A 23,430-nucleotide genomic window follows, 5' to 3' on the forward strand; every position below is an offset into this window, starting at 1 on the left:
TTTTTTGTAGAAATGATGTCTCACGATGTTGCCCAGGCTGGTCTCAAACTCTTGGCGCTCAAGTGATCCTCCCTCCTTGGCCTCCCAAAGTATTAGGATTACAATCATGGGATACTATGCTTGGTTCCTTGAAAATCTGACCTTTATTTCACTGAAAGCACACGGAACTTGAAACAGTTAATAATTTGGGGTTTGAATTTAAAAAAATAGGAAAAATAATTTCTAAAATACAATACCAAAACACTTTTTCCAATCACTTTTTACTTTGAAAATTCTTTTTAATATTGATTTATTCAAGCACATTTTTTCCAACTTGCATCTGGATGAACACAAAGCGTATCTCAAGCTCTACAAAAGCAATCATTTACTTAAATATATTCATGTAATTCCCATCCATGAAGTGGTAAGTTATTTATCACATTTGATAAAAATAAAGATTTACTATATACAGGCCTGTAATATACAGTAATCCTATTATTTCCAGAGGCCAAAGGCCCAGAGAAGTTATTACTGGTTCACTTATAACTCAAAAGCCCTACTCCTTATCTTCTTTCCATGATTACTCTGTCATTTCCTTCTAATAAAATGACATTCTGAGTGTATAAAAGCTTTTAAAAAAGATAATCTCAAGATTCAAATAATAAAGCAATACAGAAATAAATTTCTTTAGAGTGCTGAAATATGAAATTCTAAATTCGTTTATATTCATAAACTTTAGAGTCTAATTTTTATATGAACACTTGATACTTTTAATTGGCTAATGCCTTTTAATTTCATACAATTTCTGTTGGTAAAAAAGTGGCATCATTAAATAGAATCATCACATGATTTGTATGATCAAGGAATCAGTAATTTCATTAATGTCTTCATACCTCCATAGCAAAAACTCGACAAGCAGATTTCCTTAGGGCCTGTTTCATTGCTATTTCAAGACCTTCTAGATCATGATGTTGTATAACAAAAGCTAAAACTGGCCACTGGAAATTTCGTTCTCCTTTAGAAAGAGAGCTGTGGGCTGAGATTAGCCGAGAAAGCTCAGGAGACGGATGTCTCAAAAGGGAAGAACCAACTTCTATTAAAGAAAAAGAAAATTATTAATTTTCATAGGCAGTGCATATATATTTAAGATAATATCTAGCATATTCACTTTAGAGCCTTTGTTATTGGTTTTTTGCACATGACACAAATCATAACAATTTCAACTTTTACTGAGGAAGAAACCAAGGTTCAGAAAGATTAAATATGTTACTCTCTGAAAGTCATACAGCCATTAAGTTGTAGAGGTGGGTTTTGAATCCAGAGCTGAATCTAAAGTTCACATTTTCTAAAAAACTCTAAAAGCTAAGTGATTTATATTCTAAATGAAATCTACATCTCATCTGCATCACTTTCTAAAAGATGGCTTTATAAGAAACATTTCTCAACAGGAGGTCAAAAATATTTGTTGAATGAACCTATAAATTGCTGGGCAATTTTCAATAATGTTTTTCTTAAAAGTCTTCAATAAGATACTTAATCATCTGACTATCATTTTTAGGCCAAATCTTCATTTTAGCAAGTGATTTCTCTGACAATTTATCACTATATTATCCTGTTCTTCTTGGGTTTCTTTAATTATTCTTGAGGTAGAATCCCCACCCCAATTTGGGGCTATTGATACCAACTGGTCCAGATCATGTAACTCTTCTTCTTCTTCTTCTTCTTTTTTTTTTTTTTTTAACTGATTAAGGGCTATTTATATCTCCAAAGTTTTTTTTATCTACTTAGAATGATGGCAGCTGCAAGAGTTACAAGCTTCTATTGGGGTGGAGAGATAACTGTGAATGTGTACATCACTGGAACTGCCGGTCCACAAGTTTAGTGGAAGGGATAATGGCTGTAACATTTGGCTTAGATACCTAAGAAGTAAGATTTATGTAAAGGCCAATTTATTCTTGAACAATCACCGATTTCCCTTCAACTGAGATGCAAAATTTAGAGATGCACATTTATAGCTGTGTCACACAGAGGGAATGTCAATCACACGTTAGAAATTATCCCATGCCTTTTCCTTCAAAAATTAAATTTTAAAAATTATGTGCAAATAAAACCATTTTCTTTTTTATTTGTAGTAGTCAGATCACTCAATATTCTTTTTTATCCTCATACTTACCAGTGTCTCCACTGTTAACTCTTCTTCTAGGAATGGCTTTAACTCGTGCAGGTAAAATGGAGTGTTGTTTATCATACTCGGAAGCAACAACTGAGTATGATCTTTGGAAGACAGTTCTCTTTGCAAGATCAGTATCAGTTATGGGACTGGTTTCTAAACTGTAGATGGAACAATACAACAGATACAAACTCAGAAGAGCTAAATGAAATGTAACTATACTTATAATGATGCAAAATATGTGACTCAAGATTTCACGTGGAGAAACAAAATCAAAGCCAAATTGACAATCTCTCTCTGAATCATAATTCGATCTTTTCAAATGCAGTAACATTTGGACCGATTTCAGCATTGTACCTTAAAACTTGTGGTTTTCTTAAATGTACTTTGCATATTAAATGAAAAAGAAGAAAGGCTTCCAAGCTCCTTTTAGAATCAAAAGCACTGGGGTGGAACTCATGTGTTGTAATATTCAGGAAGAACAGGGAGATACAATCATAAGTGCACCAAATAGAAAGAAAATGGTTATGTACACATGAAAACCTAATAAAATAGGAAGCAAAATTTGGCTCCAAAGTTTTCTTTTGGTGTCTTCAGTGTTCTGTGAGGTTTCTCACTCTTGGGAAACACTGCCCAAAGCCCTTGGAGGATGGCTGTGTCAAGGTGTCATGAGAGGGAACAAACTGATTTTTGGCACCAGTGCTGTATTTATACTCTATAAAAGAACTTAATGGTTTTATTCAGGCTTAAGTAAACTAACAGTTTTTCTATTTATTAAAGCAACATTCATTTAAAAATACTTAAAAAGTTATTAAGATCTTGAGCTATATAATTTCCTTTATTGACACATTTTATAAAAAAAAGAGAAATCTCTTCTCTTTCTTATTTCTCTAAAACAAATTTAGAAACTATTCTTTTCGTGAGCTCCTTTTTCTGTCACCTCAATTCAAACTGGAATATTTTTGCTCACCTTTGGTTCTGGAGTTTTTTCCATCATTCAAGCCAGGTTTGAAATCCTGTGTCCCTTGGTAAAATTGTCTATTTTCCAACGGACGGCTAACTGCCTGGGTGTTTTCTTTACTCACCACTTCTCTAAGCTTATGTACATTCTTGTTTGAATAGACTATAAACATTGTACGTAACTGATTGGCAGTAAATGTCCCTGGGTGTTAGTATAGGTTGTTTGGTTCCAGAATGACTAGAAGACAGGGAAACATTAACTTAATTCACTTTATATATGGTGTTACTATAAAGCACAGACATTTGCTCTGTTTTCAGAGGAAGTTTTCTACTAACTTAAAGAAAACATTACACAAATTTAAAAAGTGACTTTTTTTTTTTTACAAAAAAATAATAATGCTTGTGAAAGAATTCAAGCAACACAAGAAAATCCAAAGAAGAAAGCAAAGATGACATCTTTAATTGAATGGCTACCCTGGGACAGGTAATTCCTTGTTAGGAAGGCTGTCTTGCCTCCTATAGGATGGTTAGCAATATCCCTGGCCTCAAATCACTAGGATGCCCACTCAACTAGCCCAGTTGTGACAAACAAAGTTATTTCCAAACATTGTCAGATTGTCAACAGGGAGGCAAATATTGCCCCCAGTTGAGAACCACTGATTTAATGAATTCATTTATCCATCAACCTTTTTTTTTTTTTTTAAACAGATGGAGTCTTGCTCTGTCACCTAGACTGAAGTGCAGTGACACAATCATAGCTCACTGTAACCTCAAAATCCTAGGCTCAAGTCATCCTCTTGCCTCAGCCTCTGAATTTTGATCCTAAGGGGTAATAATAATCCAATGAGAATCACACTTGTCAGACTAGTGTCAAAATGGTTTCTGACTTTTTTAAACAGTGTATCTCCTTTAGAAATACTTTATTACTTTTAAAGATATTAAAGGTTGCACTGCACTCTGGAGAAAATGTCAAGAGCAGCTTCAAAGAAATTCTGACGAGTAATCCACGCAGTTGGGGAGGGGAGAAGTTGTATGTATTTTTAACAACAAAAAAAACCCCCTCATTTGGATATATATGTTCTATTGTGATTAAAGTATTTATTATATTAGTTTATAATTATAGTTGTATAGTAGTAACACAGTGGCATGCTCTTAACAAGCACATTCTCTTTTCATTCAGCAAACGTCTTCCTTTCCAATGATACCATGTTCACAGTTATTCGTGCCTGAAATCTTCATGTCATCTTAAACTTACCTTTTTCATTATCCAGTTAGTCAACAAGTCACACTTATTTTTCCTACAAAATATATCTCTTTAATCCATATGTCAGTTTCTCAATTGTCACTGTGAGACTACCTTTGCATTTTTATCACATCATTCCTCCTCTAAAAAAGTTTCAGTGGTACTCTTTTTTTTTTTCTCAAGCTGGAGTTCAGTGGTATGATCTCAGCTCACTGTAACCTGTCTGCCAGGTTCAAGCAATTCTCCTGCCTCAGCCTCCTGAGTAGCTGGGATTACAAGTGTGTGTCACCATACTTGGCTAATCTTTTGTATTTTTAGTAGAGACAGGGTTTCACCATGTTGGTCAGACTGGTCTCGAACTCCTGACCTCAGGTGATCTAACCCGCCTTGAACTCCCAAAGTGCTGGGATTACAGTTGTGAGCCACAATGCCTGGCCTCTATTTTCTTGTGTATTATATTATTATAACATGTTTCTATTCAGCTTTTCGAGAAGCTCTTTACTCTGATACTACCATATCTAAGTTAGGAGGCACTGTAAACAACAAGTAGAAACAACTAGAAACAACAACTAGAAAAGGACTCTTTTCTAGTTCAAAGTCTTTCTTCCACCAAACACTAGCTATTCAACAAACAGGAGAGAACTAAAATACCTTGGTGGCATAGACTTCATATTGCTCTCTGGCTCTTCAAATACGTTAGGACTTGCATCAGGAGTTACTGATATATATGGGGCAGGTACAGATGTTGAACGTAGGTATCTCATTTCATCCTGGAATAGGTTGTCATCTTGATAGCCCACAAAATTTTCATGATGATGCCTGCATTAAATCAAACCCAATAACTTAAAGTATGATGGCAATACAGATCCTCTTCATTTTTAATCTCCTTCATAACAGGAAAAGCAGCACACGTAAATCATAGTTAAAGGCAAAGTATTAAAATAATTGTAGATGTAGGTAGGTGAAAATAAAAGTCTGATAATGTTATTCATCAACATTTCAGGTACCACAAACATTTCGAATCAAAAAGTGAACTAAGTTTCTTTCCTTTTGAGAGCTTTTCCATCTTCCAGTGTTTTGGTGAATGATCCCACCAACCATCCAGGTGCTTAAGCTAAAATATTTCCAGTGTTGTAGTAGGCTTAGCCCTCTACCATCATCATCTTTCAAGCCCATGATATTAGGTTTCCTCTCAGAGCCATTCTCTCTTCTCATTCCCTATCACCACTGCCTTGGTTCATGCTTATTATTTCTTGCACAGACCACTGAAATAAGGCAGTTACTTTTTTGGGTAGGAACATACATAAGATCATATTTGAAAAATATTAGATATATGAAATTTTCTGTGGTTCAGGGTGGAGGGGGTGCCCATTCCCCAGAGAGCTAAAAAGAAAAAAAGTCTGTAATAATGCTGTGTGAGCATTTTTCATGTTTTACAATTTGATTCTTTCCTTTTCAAAATGAATAAATAGTTGCTAACCTAGGTCCACTGAGTGGTATGCTTCACACTAAAGATCTACTGTATTTGGCATACCTGATGATTTCCACCTCCGTCTCAAATGTATTTAGTCTCACATTTTCATTTTTGTTGCTTATTCATTTTATTGTAAGCACAAAATTTTAAAAATCACACAACTCTGCCACACAAAGAGGACAATTTCCAAAATGGAACTGTTGGTTGGCAAGCCATGTCAGCAGGCAATATCTAGATATCTTCATTTGTCAGCTGATGAAAAAAATCTGATTTTGGTATATGAAAGGCTCTTTTGGAGTGTCAGTGCATGATGTGTGAAAGTATAGGCTGCACCATTCAGGTCCAATATATGAAAATAGAATACTAACAGGTTTCTCTCTATCTCTAGTAATGCACTTTTATCTAGTCTCCACATTAGCTTCCACATTCTACAGTGATCTTTTAATTGCAAACCAATTCATGTATTTCTCTGTTTAAAATTTTTCCACTGTTTCCTCTGCTCATGGGATAAAATGCAATCTTAACCTGGGCTACAGGGCCCGACACTACTTGGGTGAACCAATCATTTTGAACGGGCTTTCACACATTTCCTCCAGTAGTCAGTCCTTTAACAACCTGTGATTCCTCAAATGTGTAATGAGATTTCATTTGTGTCTTTACTCACCTGGGTTATTCTTCCAGGCGTTGCTTTCTTCCCATCACTTGCCTGACAGGTTTCTATTTATCCTTTAAGACTCCACTAAAGGGTCAGACCCTCTGGGAAGCCTTTTCTGATTTCCTTGGGAAGATTGAGATACTCTCTATCTTTTATGCTGTAACAGCATCCTACATACATACTTCTATTGTAGCACTCCTCACATGCCATTTCAAATGTTTCACTGACATGTCTGACTTGACATCACAGTATGAGTACATAGAAGCCAGGATTTTGTTATATTCATTCATTCATTCATTCATTAATTCATTCATTCATTCAGGGCCTAGCACAAGGCTGGCAGGTGCCCAGTTAGTATTCATTTAAATGCTAACAGAATGAATAATTTATGACATAAAAGACTGCTAAGAAAACACCAACTTTTTTCTACTTCAGCATTTCGCACTAACAGACTGAAGTCAGCCTACCAAAGAGTGAAAGATAGCTACAGTCTTATTTTCTAAGACATGTTTTGTATTAATAACAATGTAAATTGATGAAGCATTTTTATAGTTTTTTAAATACCTACTACCATAAAGTCATTATGTTAGTCAAGGCAACTCAAAAAAATAAATGCCTGGAAGTTTCTTTACAGTACACAATATCTAATAAAGTATAGGTCAAATACTGAACTACCCTAGATATCAATAAACAATCACTGTTAATCCAAAGGTGATTAAAAAACAACAAAATTTTATTACCTAGCTAATGTCTGAAGGTAGAGACAAGGCATTTTCACAGGAAGATCCTCAGAAATGCCTTCTTTCACGCTGGGCAACTGAGATTGGAATGGCTTTGCAGGATGGTAACACAGAATGCTCGGTTCAGCTGCACTGCTCAGGGACAGCAGGAAGAGTGCATTGGCTTTAATCACCTGGTGAGCTTCCATGGTGGGCAAGGCACGAGGGGTCTTGACTTGCATTGGTTTTCTCCTAGATTGTTTGACCTGGCAAAGAAAAAAAATCAAAGTAATCTTTTCTGACTTATATTAAAATCTTTAGTTTCTTAAGCTAAGTATTTTGAGTTTCCAATAAAAATTATTAAACACTTGTAAAGCTATTTTAAAATACTAAGATTATAAAAAACAACATTCACTTCATATTCATCCTGGGCTGACTATTTTGTATTAAACACAAACTATACTTCCTTTCTTTCTTCAGAAAAATTTAACACCTAACTAGTTAAATCTAAATATAATTCATTTTTTTAAAAAGTAAATAATCTCAGTGTGTGTATTCAGTGAAATTTTTTAGTTAGGTTAGCCACTAGAGTGAATAAGGAAAAGAGAGAGTAGCTATGGAATAGGAAGACAAAGGAGCCAAAAAAACAGGTAGCAGAGGTTATCCAGTGTTATTCCAATATATAGTTAATTTTTTAAAATTAAAAGCAGCTGACGTAGTACAAATATTAAATTTGTATATGATTTCCACTGTAAAAGCTGATCTTTTATATCAACTATGTGGAATTATCTGATGTAATAAGATCATTAAAAGGTATTTTTATAAAGTGTATCCGTATCATTAAAACTATAGCTCCGAATGGAATAAAATACCTTCTCCCTTGCAGCAGCCTGTTTTTCACGGAGGTATTTTTCTCTACAGCGATCACATACCAGATACCAAGTGCTTCCTCCTATGCCACCATCACCACAGTTACCAGCCCATCCTCCACAAAAATGCCCAATGCTATTGTAACCTTGTCCACCAGCATATCGGCCACAACCTTGAAACAATACCAAAAATAAATATTTAACACTCCAAGTGTCCTTAATAGTTTGATCCTTATTACTCATAGATTAATGACAGATTTACCTTCTCAAATAAAGCAAAATACTGAAATAGATATCTGATTTTTCAGGCTATTAACTATATCAGAAAAATAGCTTACTTGATCAAAAAGCAATCAATTAAACGATGCCCCAAATATGAGAGATACTTAGTTTCTATTCAGGCAGATTAAAAGAGAGGTAGACTATAGGTACATTTAGATATACTTAATTATGTCAATAAAATTAGACAAAACGAGTATAAAAGTTCTATAACAATGATATATTTTCAGAAGTCACATAAAACATTTGAAGTATAATATGTAGACAAAGAAAAAAAATACAAATACAAATTTCTATTAGGTGAATTTGGAATATTAGTCAATGTTACAGAAATCATTACATTTACTGAAAATGCAGTCTTCTGATAAAACAGTATCACTTCCGTAGGAAAAAGCCTATTGAAATCAATATAATCTAATTTAATTTGCAATTCTGAACAGGAAAATAGTAAAATCAAAGGAGATGCCCCGTGTGTATGGGCACGCCACTGATTCTGTTGTGTAAGACAGACACATTAATGGCACACCCTTTGGGTAACACATAAAATTTTTTAAAACATGCTACATGAAAGTGAAATAGCACTAAATGACCTTGTCATCATAATATTAGAATTTCTTTATCTGTTTTTTGCAAAACCCTGTACTGATAATGTACTTTAAGATACTATAAATTCCCTATCGTTTGCCAAAATTCATATAACAGCTCAAATGAAGTGATCTGGTTCAGTAAAGAAAAAAGTACTTATACATACATTCGCCAGTATCATTTACCTGGGTGAGCTTGTCTCATGTGATAGGTCACTGGGTACGGATGTGACTCCCCACACAGTTCACAGATGGTATCTTTCTCTGGTCCTCCTACTGCCAGCTGGGCCATCTCTCCAAACAAATTACCCCTGGGCCTCACTTCTGCCTTTTCTTTTTTCTTTTTTTCCTTTTTGGCCTTCTTATTCTCTTTCTCACACTCTTTCTTTTTAAGAACTGCACAGGAACCAGGACTTGGAAAAATCATATTCTGGGAAGCAGCTTTGATAGTAGCCAAAGAGATGTCTTCCCAAAAAGCCACTAAATGTTGTAAAGTTAAGGGAAGAGGAGATTTAGACTTCATTGTGTGATGCATGGACATTTCAAAAGTGGTCTCGGTTTTCCCATCCTCGCATTTTTCATGCAGAGGTGGTTCCTTAAGCATAGATAATACCTTGTTTTTGTTGATGCTACCCATCTTAGATATATCTGGTCCATGGGGTGCAATATTAAACATATTCAGTGCAGATGATATTTCCAATGAATGTCTATTTTTTAACTTGGTTTCTTTTTCCTCTGTAGGCTGTTGGCTATTTAAACTACTCCTTATAGGAGCATGTTCTTTGGAAAGTTCAGGATGAAACTTTAGGAAAGAAGAACAAGCCATTGCATCATGTACTATGCCTTCATGCCAGAGGAAGGAAGCAAACACAGCTCTGGCACATTCGGCCACAGAAGGAGACATGGCTTGCTTGGCTGGCTCTAAAGGCTTGGATCCATCTCCTTTGAAAAGAAAACTCGATTTTTCTTTTTTGGGCCTGGTGTGTCTATTAGCACATTTTCGACTTATTTTGGGGGATGCTCTCATTTCCTGTTCATCTTTCAGTGGTGCTTTTCCAATGCTAAAATGAACTTTATTTGAACCTTCATCCACACTCTTAAATTCACTGCTGTCGTCGCAGGTGCTGTCTGTTAGACTATTTGTTTTTAAAGTACTTGAGGTGCAGACTTCGACCACCTCACTGTGGAGGTTTTCCTGTACCACATGGGGAGAGGGAGCTCTATTTTCAGATCCTGGGGAATCTGTAGAATCCTTTGGTACTGATTTTGGTTTTGGTGATGTTGACCGTCCCCTCAAAGGTTCTGTGAGGGGCATTTTCTTCTTGCGGAGGGTATCTGGATCAAGTGTGTAAGAGTCTGATTTGGAACGTTCCCTAGGAGGATCAAGTTTTGTCTTAACAGCAGTACTTTTTTGAGGTAGATTTTTATCATGTGGTGAGGAGGAGCGTGGAGAACTAGCACCTGATGGGCTAGACCTATTGGCTGGGAGAGTCTTTGGCTTAGGAGATGACAACCGAGAACCTGGTCCTGGGGATTCAGCTCTGGAGCTAGAAGGCATCCTCCCATCAGATTTCAATGTCTGCAAGGTATTATGGTTGGGGGACAATGACCTACTATGGGAATCTGACCTCAACTTTGCAGCATCAGATTTTAAGATGAGGGATTCACTAGCAGATAAACTGTCTGTGCCCCTTGGCTTCTTCTGATCAGCAGTAGTCCGGCTCATATGTCCATCAGGTTTAAGTGATCTGCTGTGTTTAGAGGACAGCTCTGATTTTCCTGATGTAGAAGCTGGTCTAGAAGATGTTGAGATGTTTCCTCGATCACCTGTATGGTCCATTTTATAGTGAAACTTATTAATAAAATTATAACTTAGTAATGATTTAGCCACTAAACACTGAAATAAAAAACATAGCTACGAAATTCTTATTGTTTGTCACACATACTAAAACACTTGAAGAATTCTGGGGGAAATATTTCCAATAAAATTTCTACACATCATTACACAACCATTACCACCAAAAACTATTTTCATGGATGCAAAACAGGCTGAACAAACTCAGTGTGAACTATCAGTGATATCTCAACCTCTGCCCTAGTGCAATAACTAGTTAGAATTTAAATTCAGTGAGAGACTAGAAATAGATAGAAATTAATTTTTGGGGGAATAAGAAATTATTTAATGTTAAAGCTTGTATTTTAAATGTGAAGTAGCGCTAAATTTCCAGCAGAGTGATATGTCGCATCCTTAGGGCAATGGTATGGGTTTGGTTGAATTAGAGAAATGAATTTATGCATAGACACAATTATAATTTTTAAGTGTATGCATAAATACAATTAGGCTAATAAAGAGTTGCCGAAGAGGCACTCTGTTTTATGATCAGATTAGACTAGTTTATAATGAGCACATGAATGCCCTAAAGCTATTATTTAATTACTTATAAACAGGTTACACTCCAAAAGTTCAGTAAGCTTAGCTGCTTAGAACTCAGAGGCTGTGTCCCCTTGGAAACCACAGAAATGGTAGATCCTCAGAATGAGTAGTAAAAGTCTGAACTGTGGACCCTCAAAACAAGGAGTCAGGAGAATGACAGAAAAACAGGATGAAAAGAAGAATTACCTCCCTTTTCTAAAGCAAACCATTAGATATTTCTGCATGGACATTAATTGTTTTTAGCATCCTGGCTTCATTTAGTGTCTCTCCTTCATTCTATTTTATGCTTTTCTTTGAGGCATTAGAGCCAGGCTGTCTGTGACCCAAGTAAACGGTACAAACTTCAACATCACCTTTCCTCCTTAAAATAAAAACTTCTACTCTTAGTGCAAGTGATACCAGTTAGTTGTTAGGAGAAAAGCAATCTGACTGAGGGGTTTCAAGTGGTATAAGAAACTGAAAATCCATAAACCTATCTGGAAGTATTCATATTTTTTCAAAAAGAGTTCCTAGGAAATTAAGGTGCATTTGTTAACTGGTTCTAATGGTAGGTTATTTTTTTTTTAAAGAAAAAAGGACGTGAACAAATTCAGATTATGTAGAAAAATGTTTTTTATGCTTGTGTGCATGTGTTAAGTGTGTATAGTCACGCTCTAGTTCTCTATGGCTCAGGACAGTAGTGCTGGAGAATCTGCCCCCATTTTTGTCAAGGGCAGGTATTTTTGTCTGTTACTCTTCACTTATGTAATACTATGAATGAGTCCAGGAATACAGGTGGTATTCAATAAATATTTGTTGAATGAGTAATATATTCCAATTTTCTTGATTTTTTTTTTCTTCTGCTACTCCCAAGTATTCAGCTTCTCTAGAAGTCTACTTTTTAGAATTAAGGCTCCCAAGGCCACAGGACAGAGGTGACAGTAGTTACTGATGTGTGAGGGTTAGATGCTTGCATGTTGAGTAATTACATGGTGAAATAATAGAGTATGGCAAGTACTTTAGATAGGGCACACTGATGAACTAAATGTTTAATTGCAAAATGCCAATATTTAGGATAAATTTTCCTGTTCTTTGGATGAATAAAAGTAACTAAAACATAATGCTTTTTAGTTTCTTGCAAAGCTTCATTATTCAATAATGAACCTCCTTTATCATATTATGTGCTCTGTTTTATAAATAGAGTATTAACAGATGGGGCTAAATTTTGAAAAAAGGGTTAAAAAATCCCAATTTAGAATTCTAACTATCAGTGCTGTCTTGGGAGAGCACAGATAAACAGAGGTGATCTACGAATAAGTACCCTCAAACTGTTCAAAAGTAGTTTAAAAAATTGCTGCCCATCTAATCTTACTGACCTAGTAACAGTATACGGCAAACTTGGTAAACAAATTATATTTCATAGATTAAACATCAGTAGTCATGGCCATTAATTTTGAGTATGTGATGTTTGGAGTATTTGTTTTTTGTTATTAATCTGACAGCTGGAGACATGTTTATCACCTTTATCATTAGATTTATTTCAGAAACTGAACCACACATATTGGGAATCTAGACAAACAATTAGTAAGTCTTTTATATTTGGTATCTCTTACTCCAAAAAATCCGTCTGTGAACTGAAAGAGGTCTCCTCTCTAATTTATAAAAAAGGACAACTTGTGTAGGATTTCTAACAAATGGGAAGGGTTTGTGACAAAGATTACCTACTCCCTGTGTCAGATGTGTCCCAGTGGCTGACCTGCACAACAGCTGCAAGCAAAGGAATGGTGAATACCTGCTGATGATACCTCTATTCTAGGAATGCACGCACTTACGATGATAGGTATTTACTCATCATGAAAACAACCTCTGTGGTTGCCTGAAAAATGGAATCTGCCAAATATCAGGAACACCACTTGTCATACGTGAGCAAAAAAGTTTATTACATAGTGTTAGAAAGAATAGGCATTTGTGTATCTTATTATATCTCTAATAGTGGTGAATATTTTCTTAAGATCTGTAAGTGGTGACAGCTAAATACCTGTTGAAGTTTAAGCACATAAATAACGGCAGAAACGTTTCTTTCTCTGATGTATTTCTCAAACGATAACTAAATCTTCTTGAAAAATTTATTTTTCCAAAATATATTTTATATATTAAAAAAACTATGCTTGTTAAGTGGGGTAAGCCCAAGTGCTAATTTATGTTTATCTTCTTCATTTGTGTTTCAAATGTTTTGCAGCATATTATTACTAAAATTATTATGTTGTGGCTGCTCAAAATATCAACAAATATAAACAAATAGTTTGCTAAAAATCTTCAGACTATACATAAAACTTTCACATTCATCTCCTAATTTATTTAATGACTGCATTTTAAAATTTAAGTGATAATAGGCAAACATTTTTCTAACTTTAAAGGAATCTTGAAGAAATAATGACAGGATAGAAACTTAGGGCAAGCAAATTAAATGTTACTAAACATGTTAAATGGTAAGTATTCATTCACTTACCCACATATTTTTTCATGCCAAAATCATAAATTATCAGGATGATACTATATCGTAATACTACATGCATATATCACATGGCATGATATATATATATATCAGGTTACATGATACTATATGCTATTACACACAATACTGTATACTATATAGCACAGGTTGTACAATACTATTTACTCTATTTTTATATTTCCTATTTATATGTTTATACCGTCAATTGTATAATGAGAAATATATAGCTATTTTATCTATTTCTAAGAAAAAAAGAAAATCAGTAGTTGAGAAACTCACACAATATGTTAGGCATTGCTGTAAAAGTTCTTTTTGATAAAATTTTCTTTAAATACAAGATTTTAAAATATTTACAAGATTTAAATTTAATTAAATAATACTTTAAGACAAAATATTTAAGTAGGCATCTGTAGGGTTTTAAAAGACCAAAATCATATTTTTAAATTGTCTGAAATTTTGTCAATTGTCAACAGCTTAAACATTTCTAAGCTTAAAATATTAAAACTTAGTTACTAGGAAAACAATATTAGAAAAATTTATGCTAGACAGGACAGGTAGGTTGACATATAGATATAAACAAACACACGGGTCCTAATAACTAATTTAAACTTTAAAACTTTAAGTTCATTATCAGTGTTTCTCACAAAAAACTAAAATAGTAAAGTGATTTTTATATTACATAACAAGTTTAAGACTAAAAAATGTGCTTTATGCCTTGCACATATATCATCTTTTTCTGATAAAAATGGTTTTAAAAATTCCCCCCATTAGGTAATTCTTTCTTTCTATATACCTGTTTTAAAGATCTCATAAAGTTTTAAAATTAAATAAGAGTAATGTTTAACCTATAGATGTAATAAACATGCATAGCTATTATGACAATCTACATTATAATACTGAATAGGAGCATCATAAATTACTCAAACATATACAAATTTAAATAAAATGATAAACTTTAATTAAAAAAATGGAATGACATGAACATGACTGAGATGAACGGAAACATCTTTAATGACACTCCCTATGTTCATTAAGAATGGCCCATCCATGAATGCATGTATACCCACCCTTCAGTTTGTGAGACAGAGATGAGAGAGCAGAGGCAGGCCCAGCTACACCATAATTTTTGTAAATGCGCTCACGAGAAGCAAGGTTGCAAGATGGAGATTCTACAGTGGAAAACATTGGCAAAGAAGCAGCACAGATTCAATGGAAAAAAAATTTAGCAGAGAACACAAGCAAAAACAAAGCATTTCAAATGGTATGCAAGTATCAACAGTTATTTTAAATAGTTTATATTCTGCTAAATTTTTCAACAAGCTTACATTTCTCTAAAACTGAAAACAAAGGTTGAATTAATTAATTTAGATTAATATGTGTTAATGTCCAAATCTGTTAACTTAAAACTTAGTAAGGCTCATATCTCTGACAAATCAAAATTGAACATTTCATTTTAGACTTGCGTTTCTTTTGTTTGGTTTTCTTTAATTTGGTGCTCATTTAAATAAAGATTTACAAGTTTTTTTTTTTAATAGTGGAAGATAAAGAAATGTTACTTATATTACTTATGGCTTAACCTATTGTCACCTGGTTTCCTGAATGAACCGATTACTATAATTTTCCAGTATGTATCTCAGAACGGACTCAGGGTGACACTGTGTTTGGCTACTTTTCTGGGTCCATCTTCAGTGAAAACGTTAGTACTAACCCCAGTATTTAGTGTTTGTTTTGTAGATCCTACTTCTGATACCAAATCTTGTTTACACAACATGTCACAACACAAACAAAGCAAAGAAAATTTATAAGTCACTGAAAAATGTTAGGAATGTCAATGATTTACTATGCAGGAAATGAAGTACTTAATTTACCTTTTTTTTGAAGAATTAACAGAACCGTTAAAGTGTAGTCGTTTGAAAGCAGTAAGCTAAAAAACATATCTATCTGAATCTAAAACAACTCACGGTATTTAAAATTTTTAACTCATGGCAATTAAAACAAAATTAATCGGTTGTACTGAAATAAATTCAGGTAATAAGGAGATAGCTGTCTTAGTATTATTGAAATAAACTAGACACAACACACACTTTGCTTAAAATACAATAAGTGCTGTTTTCGACTGATTCATTATTATGGTAAAGATTAATGATGAATGACCCATAAATTAAGAAGTCACTCAATGTAAAGTATTGAGTATGTATTACGTGTTAGATACTATTCTATGCATTGCAGACACAGTGGTGAACAGGATCGTCCCTGCTCTCATAGAGTCCATATTTAGGAGAAAGGAGAGAGGGAATGAACAAATAAGTATACATCATATCAGGGGCTGAGAAACTTGGGAGTCATATGCCTACAGATGTGTCATTCTTCATGACTGCAGAATACCACTTTGGGAGTGACGCCTAGAAGAGGCCAAAGCCCTAGGACATTTCTAGATGATGAAATAGATGAGGATGTAGAAAGGAGACTAGAAATCAGCAGTCAGTAAGGCAGGAAACATCCAGCAGGCAAATGGATGTGTTTCTAGGAAGAAAGACCAACTCTATCAAACACTGCTGCCAGATTAAGTAAAATGACATCTTAGAATCGACAACTGAATTTGGCAACACAAAAGTCCCAGACTGACTACAGCAATTTCCGAGGATAGGGACTAAAGCTGGAACGCAGTGAGCTCAAAAGACAATAGGAGGAGTAGATAGCAACATACATGGCATAAAACCAACTTAATCTAAGTTTTAAAAAGTTACATTTTTAATATTTTTGCACATCCTTCATTTTGAACAAATCTATAAACCTCAAAAGATGTCAGGTGCTGCAAAAGGAGCTCTTACGCTATTTAAGTGTCATATAGTAAGGAGTTTGCAGCTATTGTTAAAATATCAGTTAGGAGAGTGATACAATTCTTCAAGACACGAACTAGGACGGTGGCAGCCTCTGAATGGAAGAGTTAATTCAGGGAGAATTCAACCTGCCAATGTAGGAAGGAATACAATCTTCTGGCCTGGCTGCTAAAAATCTGTGAAGACTCCATATAGCAGGAAGACACAGCAACAGGAAATCAGAATACCATCTTATTTGGAAGCACACATAAACAGAAATGTGAAAAACTACGAGGAAACTTGTAAGATAAGATGTTAGAGGTTTAAGGACAAACTCCTGGAAAAAAGTTTGAAGGCAAAATGGCCTTCAAGTCTTTTCAATGTATTACAAAGGCTAGAGAGACTGGATTCCTAGGTATGAATCAGAGCGAAAAAAAAAAGAAATATTTTAAAAAATGAAAGTCTAAAAAAGGTTCAGTGACTAAAGAAATTAAGCTGTTGCTGGAAACAACACATGTTCTACACATTAAATTTTTATAAAATCTGCTCAAGTTTAAACATATTTTTATAAAGTTACAGTTAATTTTTATAAAGATTTATACTTTTTAATTTAAAAAGGGAAGCAAGCTATAAGAGATATATTGATATCTATACCCAAAAGAAAATAAGTTGATAGGTGTTTTAAAAATCATTTGACAGAAATAATAATGTTTTTTAAAAATCTTGTTAATACAGGTAAGACAACCAATTATTATATTCATCTCCACAAAATTTTGATTCTTTTTTGGGTATCACAAAGTTAAAGAGAATAATATTAAAAACAATTTTAAAGAATCAGGATTTTGTTTCCAGTGCTCCTATGAAGTTCATGCTGTTTGTTTCCTGTAGTTTGTCCTTATAAACAACATGGTTCTTCATGGGTCATTTTGCTTTCTTTGTTTTGGATCCCAAGTATTAAATTCCCTGAGTCATATCATTTCCTAGTCATAGAAACTTTGAGTTCATTGTAAATTGTACTTTTCAAGTCTTTTTAAAGTACTCATGATAATAAAACTGTGTAACTTTTCTAATAAGGAACGCATTCTCATTTCAGTTTAACAAAGACAAATGGTGGTTTTGCTGTATCAGGACCCTGACCTTATCGTTGGAACCATAAACTAGAAGAATCAAGGCATCAGCTGTCAACTAACTCCTTACTATATGGCACTTAAATAGCGTAAGAGCTCCTTTTGCAGCACCTGACATCTTTTGAGGTTTACAGATTTGTTCAAAATGAAGGATGTGCAAAAATATTAAAATCAACTGTCATCACCTGGTGGCAATACACAAATCTGGAGGTTTTGGGATTTTAAAAGTAGCATATATTATTTGTGAGTGTTGAGTCAACAACTAAGTGATGACTGGAAATGTTAAATTTCACGAGTAAAAATCAGTAATACATTTTTAAAAAGGGTAAGTTTTAGCATTAAATTCAGTTTGGTGTTTAATTTGTTGATTTCTTACTATGTTCTATAATCAAGTTGTGACATTCAATAATAATTTGCTAAATTATTGGCAGGCAATGTTGAAAGAATTGAAAACAGGCTATTCAGAAAGACAATACAATTGGAATACATTATATTCAGGAGGCTAGGTGTCTAATTACAATGCATATATCACTGCCACCAATACTCAGAGCAGGTGAGAAAATACAGATAAAAAAGTTTACTTTCAAAGACATTCCACTGGGATGCTACAAACAACCAAAGGCAAGAAGAATCTTTGGCATGTAATTGTGCTTCTCATGTTGTTTAGTTCTCAATCTTGAGGAGAGAGTGGAGCAGTCAGAAATATTATAGTCTTAGCAAAACTATTAGATACAATCTTTTTTTTCTCTTTAAGTTCCTTTTTTTTCTTTCCAACTTTTATTTTTGGTTCAAGAGGGACATGTGTAGGTTTGTTACATGGGTAAATTCTGTGTCATGGGGGTTTGGTGTAAACATAATTTTGTCACCCAGGTAATCAAGCATTACCTGACAGGTAGTTTTTCAATCCTCATCCTCCTCCCACCTTAGATGTAATCTTAACCAAGATATTGGAAAGAGCTTGAGGAAGTTTTATAAATAAGTCTTATGACAATGTTCAAATAGCACTGTATTCTGTTCATGCTATACATACCTACATTTATGTATTTATATATATTTATTTAGATATAAGAAAATCTAATTCTACCGATCTGTCACAAACAGTAAGATTTTGCCACATTTATGGTAGAACGATGGGAACAGTGTTGCTGACTTTCCTCACTCAACTTAAATCCCAGTCATTGTGCATTTCTATTTTTCTCTGAATAGAACTTCAGATACTTTTGACAGCAATAGGCTCCTACAAAACAGTAAATAGGTCTAACTTTATAGTTGAGGATATTTGGGAAATTAACTTTTAAATTATTTATTTAAAACATATTTAGAAACTAGTTTATTGGTCCTTGTAGAGACTATGTATAATTCATGCCTTCCACTTGGCCAAAAGATATGATTAATCAAACAATATGCAGATTTAAAAACAGGCATAATTAAGTGTGATTACTATTCCCACTTCTATTAGTGCTTCACAGGATTTTTTAGAAAGTGACAGGACTAGGCACAGTGGCTCAAGTCTGTAATCCTAGCACTTTGGTAGGCCAAGGCAATCAAATTGCTTGAGTCCAGGAGTTTGAGACCAGCTTAGGCAACATGGTGAAACTCCGTCTCCACAAAAAAATACAAAAATTAGGCAGGTGTGGGGACACTCGCCTCCAGTCCTAGCTACTCCGGAGGCTGAGGTGGGAGGATCACTCCAGCCTGGGAGGCAGAGGTTGCGGTTAGCCTAGATCGCGCCACTGCACTCCAGCCTGGGCGACAGAATGAAATTGTCTCAAAAAAAATAAATAAATAAATAAATAAAATAAGATAAATAAATAAAATTTTAAAAAAAAAGTGACAGTGATGATTAGTAGATACTCTTAGCTATGGCAGCCATTCTTGACTGACAGCTTTAGACGCAGTATCACTGCATAATCAATACATCCAACATTCTTCTTTGTAGTAAACTTATCAGGAGGAATATAGAATTATGTGAATGGTAAAGGAGCTTAGGACATGGAACAGAAACTAAGATCCATTTACATAAAAGTTGGCATGCTAAAAGAATTAGGCTAAAGATTTATTTATAAATGTTAGTATTTATGTAAGACTTATTTACATAAATGTTAGTACACTAAAAGAATTATACTAATTGAAAGAAAAAACAACATTTTAAACTTAAGGATAAAATAGAAACAAGCTTTTTACTAGACTATGACATTAATCCATATGATCTGAATGTGGAAAGAAGAGGGGATACATAAAGTGGATCACCCATAAAATGTACTGTTTCTCTAAATGACATCTACACATAATTGGACTTGAAGAAAACATACTCATAGTATATTATTGAATATGTTCTAAATCTCCAGTAAATATAGTTAAGGAAAATAACACTTAGGAAAAGCGTATCATTTCAGGGTTTGTGATAGCTGAGACAAAAATTCTGAGCATCATTTGATGGGTATATATCTTAGGCCTTAGAAAGAATAACTTCAAAATATAAGAAGAGACAGGTATTGCTTCCCAAACATTAACTTGAGACACAAGAAGGCTGGATATGCTTTTAAAAGTAAAAATCTTACTTTCCACACATTGCTTATTAGTTGCAAGGGAAAAATATTAATTATACATCAGAGAAATCAGACATTTTGATAAAGTGATTAGCATTAACCATAACCCTTTCCTGCCTCCAGAAGTGACATCCTGAGAAAGAGGCAATGCTTATGTAGCATAAAGACAGCTAAAACCTAAACCAAAAACAGAAGTGCTTTTAGGATAAGATACTTTTTTTTCTTTTTTTTTGAGATGGAGTCTCGCTCTGTTGCCCAGGCTAAAGTGCAGTGGTGTAATCTCGGCTCACTGCAAGCTCTACCTCCCGGGTTCACACCACTCTCCTGCCTCAGCCTCCCGAGCAGCTGGGACTACAGGTGCCCGCCACCATGCCCGGCTAATTTCTTGTATTTTTAGTAGAGACGGGGTTTCACCGTGTTAGCCAGGATGGTCTCAATCTCCTGACCTCGTGATCCACCTGCCTCAGACTCCCAAAGTGCTGGGATTACATGTGTTAGCCACTGCGCCCAGCCAGGATAAGATACTTTTAAAGTACTGTTTGGAGAAAGGAGAAAACAGGTGCCAGCAACTCACTGCCTCAAAATGGGAATACATGTTAATTACGGAAAGTAGGGGAACTGTTCCATTGTTTCGTTTATTCTTATGTGGCAGGTGGAGGAGGGTTTCCTTGTTTCTCTAACACAATGGTCCCCACACTTTTTGGGACCAGGGACTGGTTTCTTGGAAGATATTTTTTTCCATGATCAATGGGGGGCTGGGGGATAGTCTCAGGATGAAACTGTTCCACCTCAGATCATCAGGCATTAGAGTCTCATGAGGAGCTCTCAACCTAGATCCCTTGCATGCACAGTTCATACTAGGATCTGCACTCTTATGAGAATCTAATGCCGCTGCTGATCTGACAGGGAGTAGAGCTCAGGCAGTAATGCTCTCCTCCTGCTGCGCAGTTCGGTTCCTAACAGGCCATGGACCAGTATTGGTCTGCGGCTTGGGGGGTTGAAGATCCCTGCTCTAACAAACACTGAGAAATACAGACAATCAGAACGGCCTTGTGATACTGTTAATTACCGGCCTGGCAAAAGTTTATCAGGGATGTTGCGAGGTATTTAAAATATAAAATAGCAAGGTTGGACTAAATGACCTCGTCTTTCTCACTTCTTGCAGTCTATGTAAGATAACTGAGATGCAGTTGGAAAAAACCACTGGAGTGAGTGAGCAGACTCTCATGTTCAAGTCCTAGATTAGCCAGCTATGACTTTGGGCAAGTCAGCAAGAATTCTCTCATCTCAAAATGAGAGCTGGATAACCTCTTAGGCCCCTAGAACACTTGAAATTATGCCATCATAAGACATACTGGTTGCTGATGATGCACATTTCTTAAACTTAGGAGGAAAGAAAATCTGATGATAAGGACGAGAAGTCTGATTATAAGAAATGAACATTTTGTTTTGTTCAGCTTAAGTAATGAAATATACTACAGTACAGACGTTTGAGAGAATAACAAAGTGGGAGATGTAGCAGACCTAATCCTTTCTAAATTGAGTGCAAAATCATGAGAATGCTTCAATATTTTTAACAAAATGTATGTAATATATGAATAATTTTATATTTTCCACTTGTCAGTCAACAATGCCATTTTTAACTATGAGAATGCTAAATATGTTTCTCAATTTCAAGTTATAGCCAATTGGAGCTAAGTCACCCAACTGAACTCATTTTTTCTTAAAAGATGGTTTTATTCTTTATTCTTGATACTAGGTAAGATATTGTCTTTCAAAACAGAGCATAAAAGTGGATGTCATTTGAGACTGGCTCCTAACTTTAATCAGCATGTCACTTCTTTTATTTTTTTTAAAGAGGCAGGGTCTAGCTCTGTTCACTCAGGCTGGATTCTAGCTCACTGCAGCCTCAAACTCCTGGACTCAAGGAATCCTCCTGCTTCAGCCTCCCAAGTAGCCTGGAATACAGGTGCAGCCCTCAATGCTTGGCTATTTTTTTTTTTTTTAAGTAGAGACAGGGTCTTGCTTTGTTGTCCAGGCTGGTCCTAAGCATTTTACTGTGTAAATATTTCTTCTACATTCTCCCTGCAATTAACCTTAGCTTTAACCCTACTCAGCTCTTCTCTGGACTCTTTGCTTCCAACATTCTCCCTTTCTCCAGGACCTTTTTCATAATATCTTCAGTTATCTGTCACAAATGTAAAACTGATCATATCACTTTTTATTTAAAATTCTGCACAACAACTTCCTCCACGTGCTCTCTCCGTTTATTCACTACACGTAAAGTCTAAAATAAGTATGGCTTACAAGACCCTTCATGATCCAGCCCCATCCTCTCTAATCTAAGACACTGTTACTAGGTCACTTAAAGCTGCACATGCCTGAAGTTTCTCAAATGAACAATGTTCTTGGATGGGGACCAAAGTTGATTCCCATGAATGGTGCCTGGCATGTGATAAATATTTGACATATGTTAGCTTTTACTATCTCATATCTTCTCTTTCCTCAATCAACGCAGTCTCTCCATGGTAACTCTGAGTAGATAACTGCCTCCTATTTTACTTAGAAAAAACAGCTCCCAATAATATACATTCTTGTTTCTTGCTTGTTATGATGGTAACTATTTATGATCCTACTTAGCCAACCTTTCCACTTTGCACTGGACTGTATCCCCTCTTCTTGATTTTATACACATACAGAGACAAGGTCTCACTCTGTTGCTCAGGCTAGAGTGTGGTGGCATGCAATTATGGCTGACTGCAGCCTCGAACTCCTGAGCTTGAGTGATTTGCCTGCCTCAGCCTCCCACTTAGCTGGGATTACACGTGTGCATCGCTATGCCCAGCTGATTTAAAAAAAAATTTTTATAGAAACGAGGGCTTGCTACGTTGTCTTTGCTGGTCTCAAACTCCTGGCCTCAAGCCATCCTCCTACCTTGGCCTCCCTAAATGCTGGAAATATAGGTGTGAGCCACTATACCTGGTCTGCATCCCCTCTTCCATTAAAGAATATTGTGCCAGTAATTCTCCTCACCCTCCTGCATTATTAATATTTCTTTCAACTGAATTACTCTCG

At 35.1% G+C, this 23,430-nt stretch overlaps 1 protein-coding gene across 1 annotated transcript in view; it reads right to left on the reverse strand.

Moving 5' to 3' along the window:
* Positions 1 to 23,430, reverse strand: part of MYCBP2 (MYC binding protein 2, E3 ubiquitin protein ligase) — a 282,706-nt gene that overhangs the window by 44,443 nt on the left and 214,833 nt on the right. Inside the window, exons 56-61 of the mRNA XM_025364179.1 lie at positions 9,119 to 10,759; positions 8,073 to 8,242; positions 7,222 to 7,466; positions 5,004 to 5,171; positions 2,153 to 2,310; positions 873 to 1,072 (exon numbers count right to left, since the gene is read on the reverse strand). Of these exons, the coding sequence (XP_025219964.1) occupies positions 873 to 1,072; positions 2,153 to 2,310; positions 5,004 to 5,171; positions 7,222 to 7,466; positions 8,073 to 8,242; positions 9,119 to 10,759 (2,582 nt within the window). The remainder of the gene's footprint in view (positions 1 to 872; positions 1,073 to 2,152; positions 2,311 to 5,003; positions 5,172 to 7,221; positions 7,467 to 8,072; positions 8,243 to 9,118; positions 10,760 to 23,430) is intronic.

Source organism: Theropithecus gelada, chromosome 17, assembly GCF_003255815.1.
Source record: "Theropithecus gelada isolate Dixy chromosome 17, Tgel_1.0, whole genome shotgun sequence".
In the NCBI taxonomy this organism is placed as follows: Eukaryota; Metazoa; Chordata; class Mammalia; order Primates; family Cercopithecidae; genus Theropithecus; species Theropithecus gelada.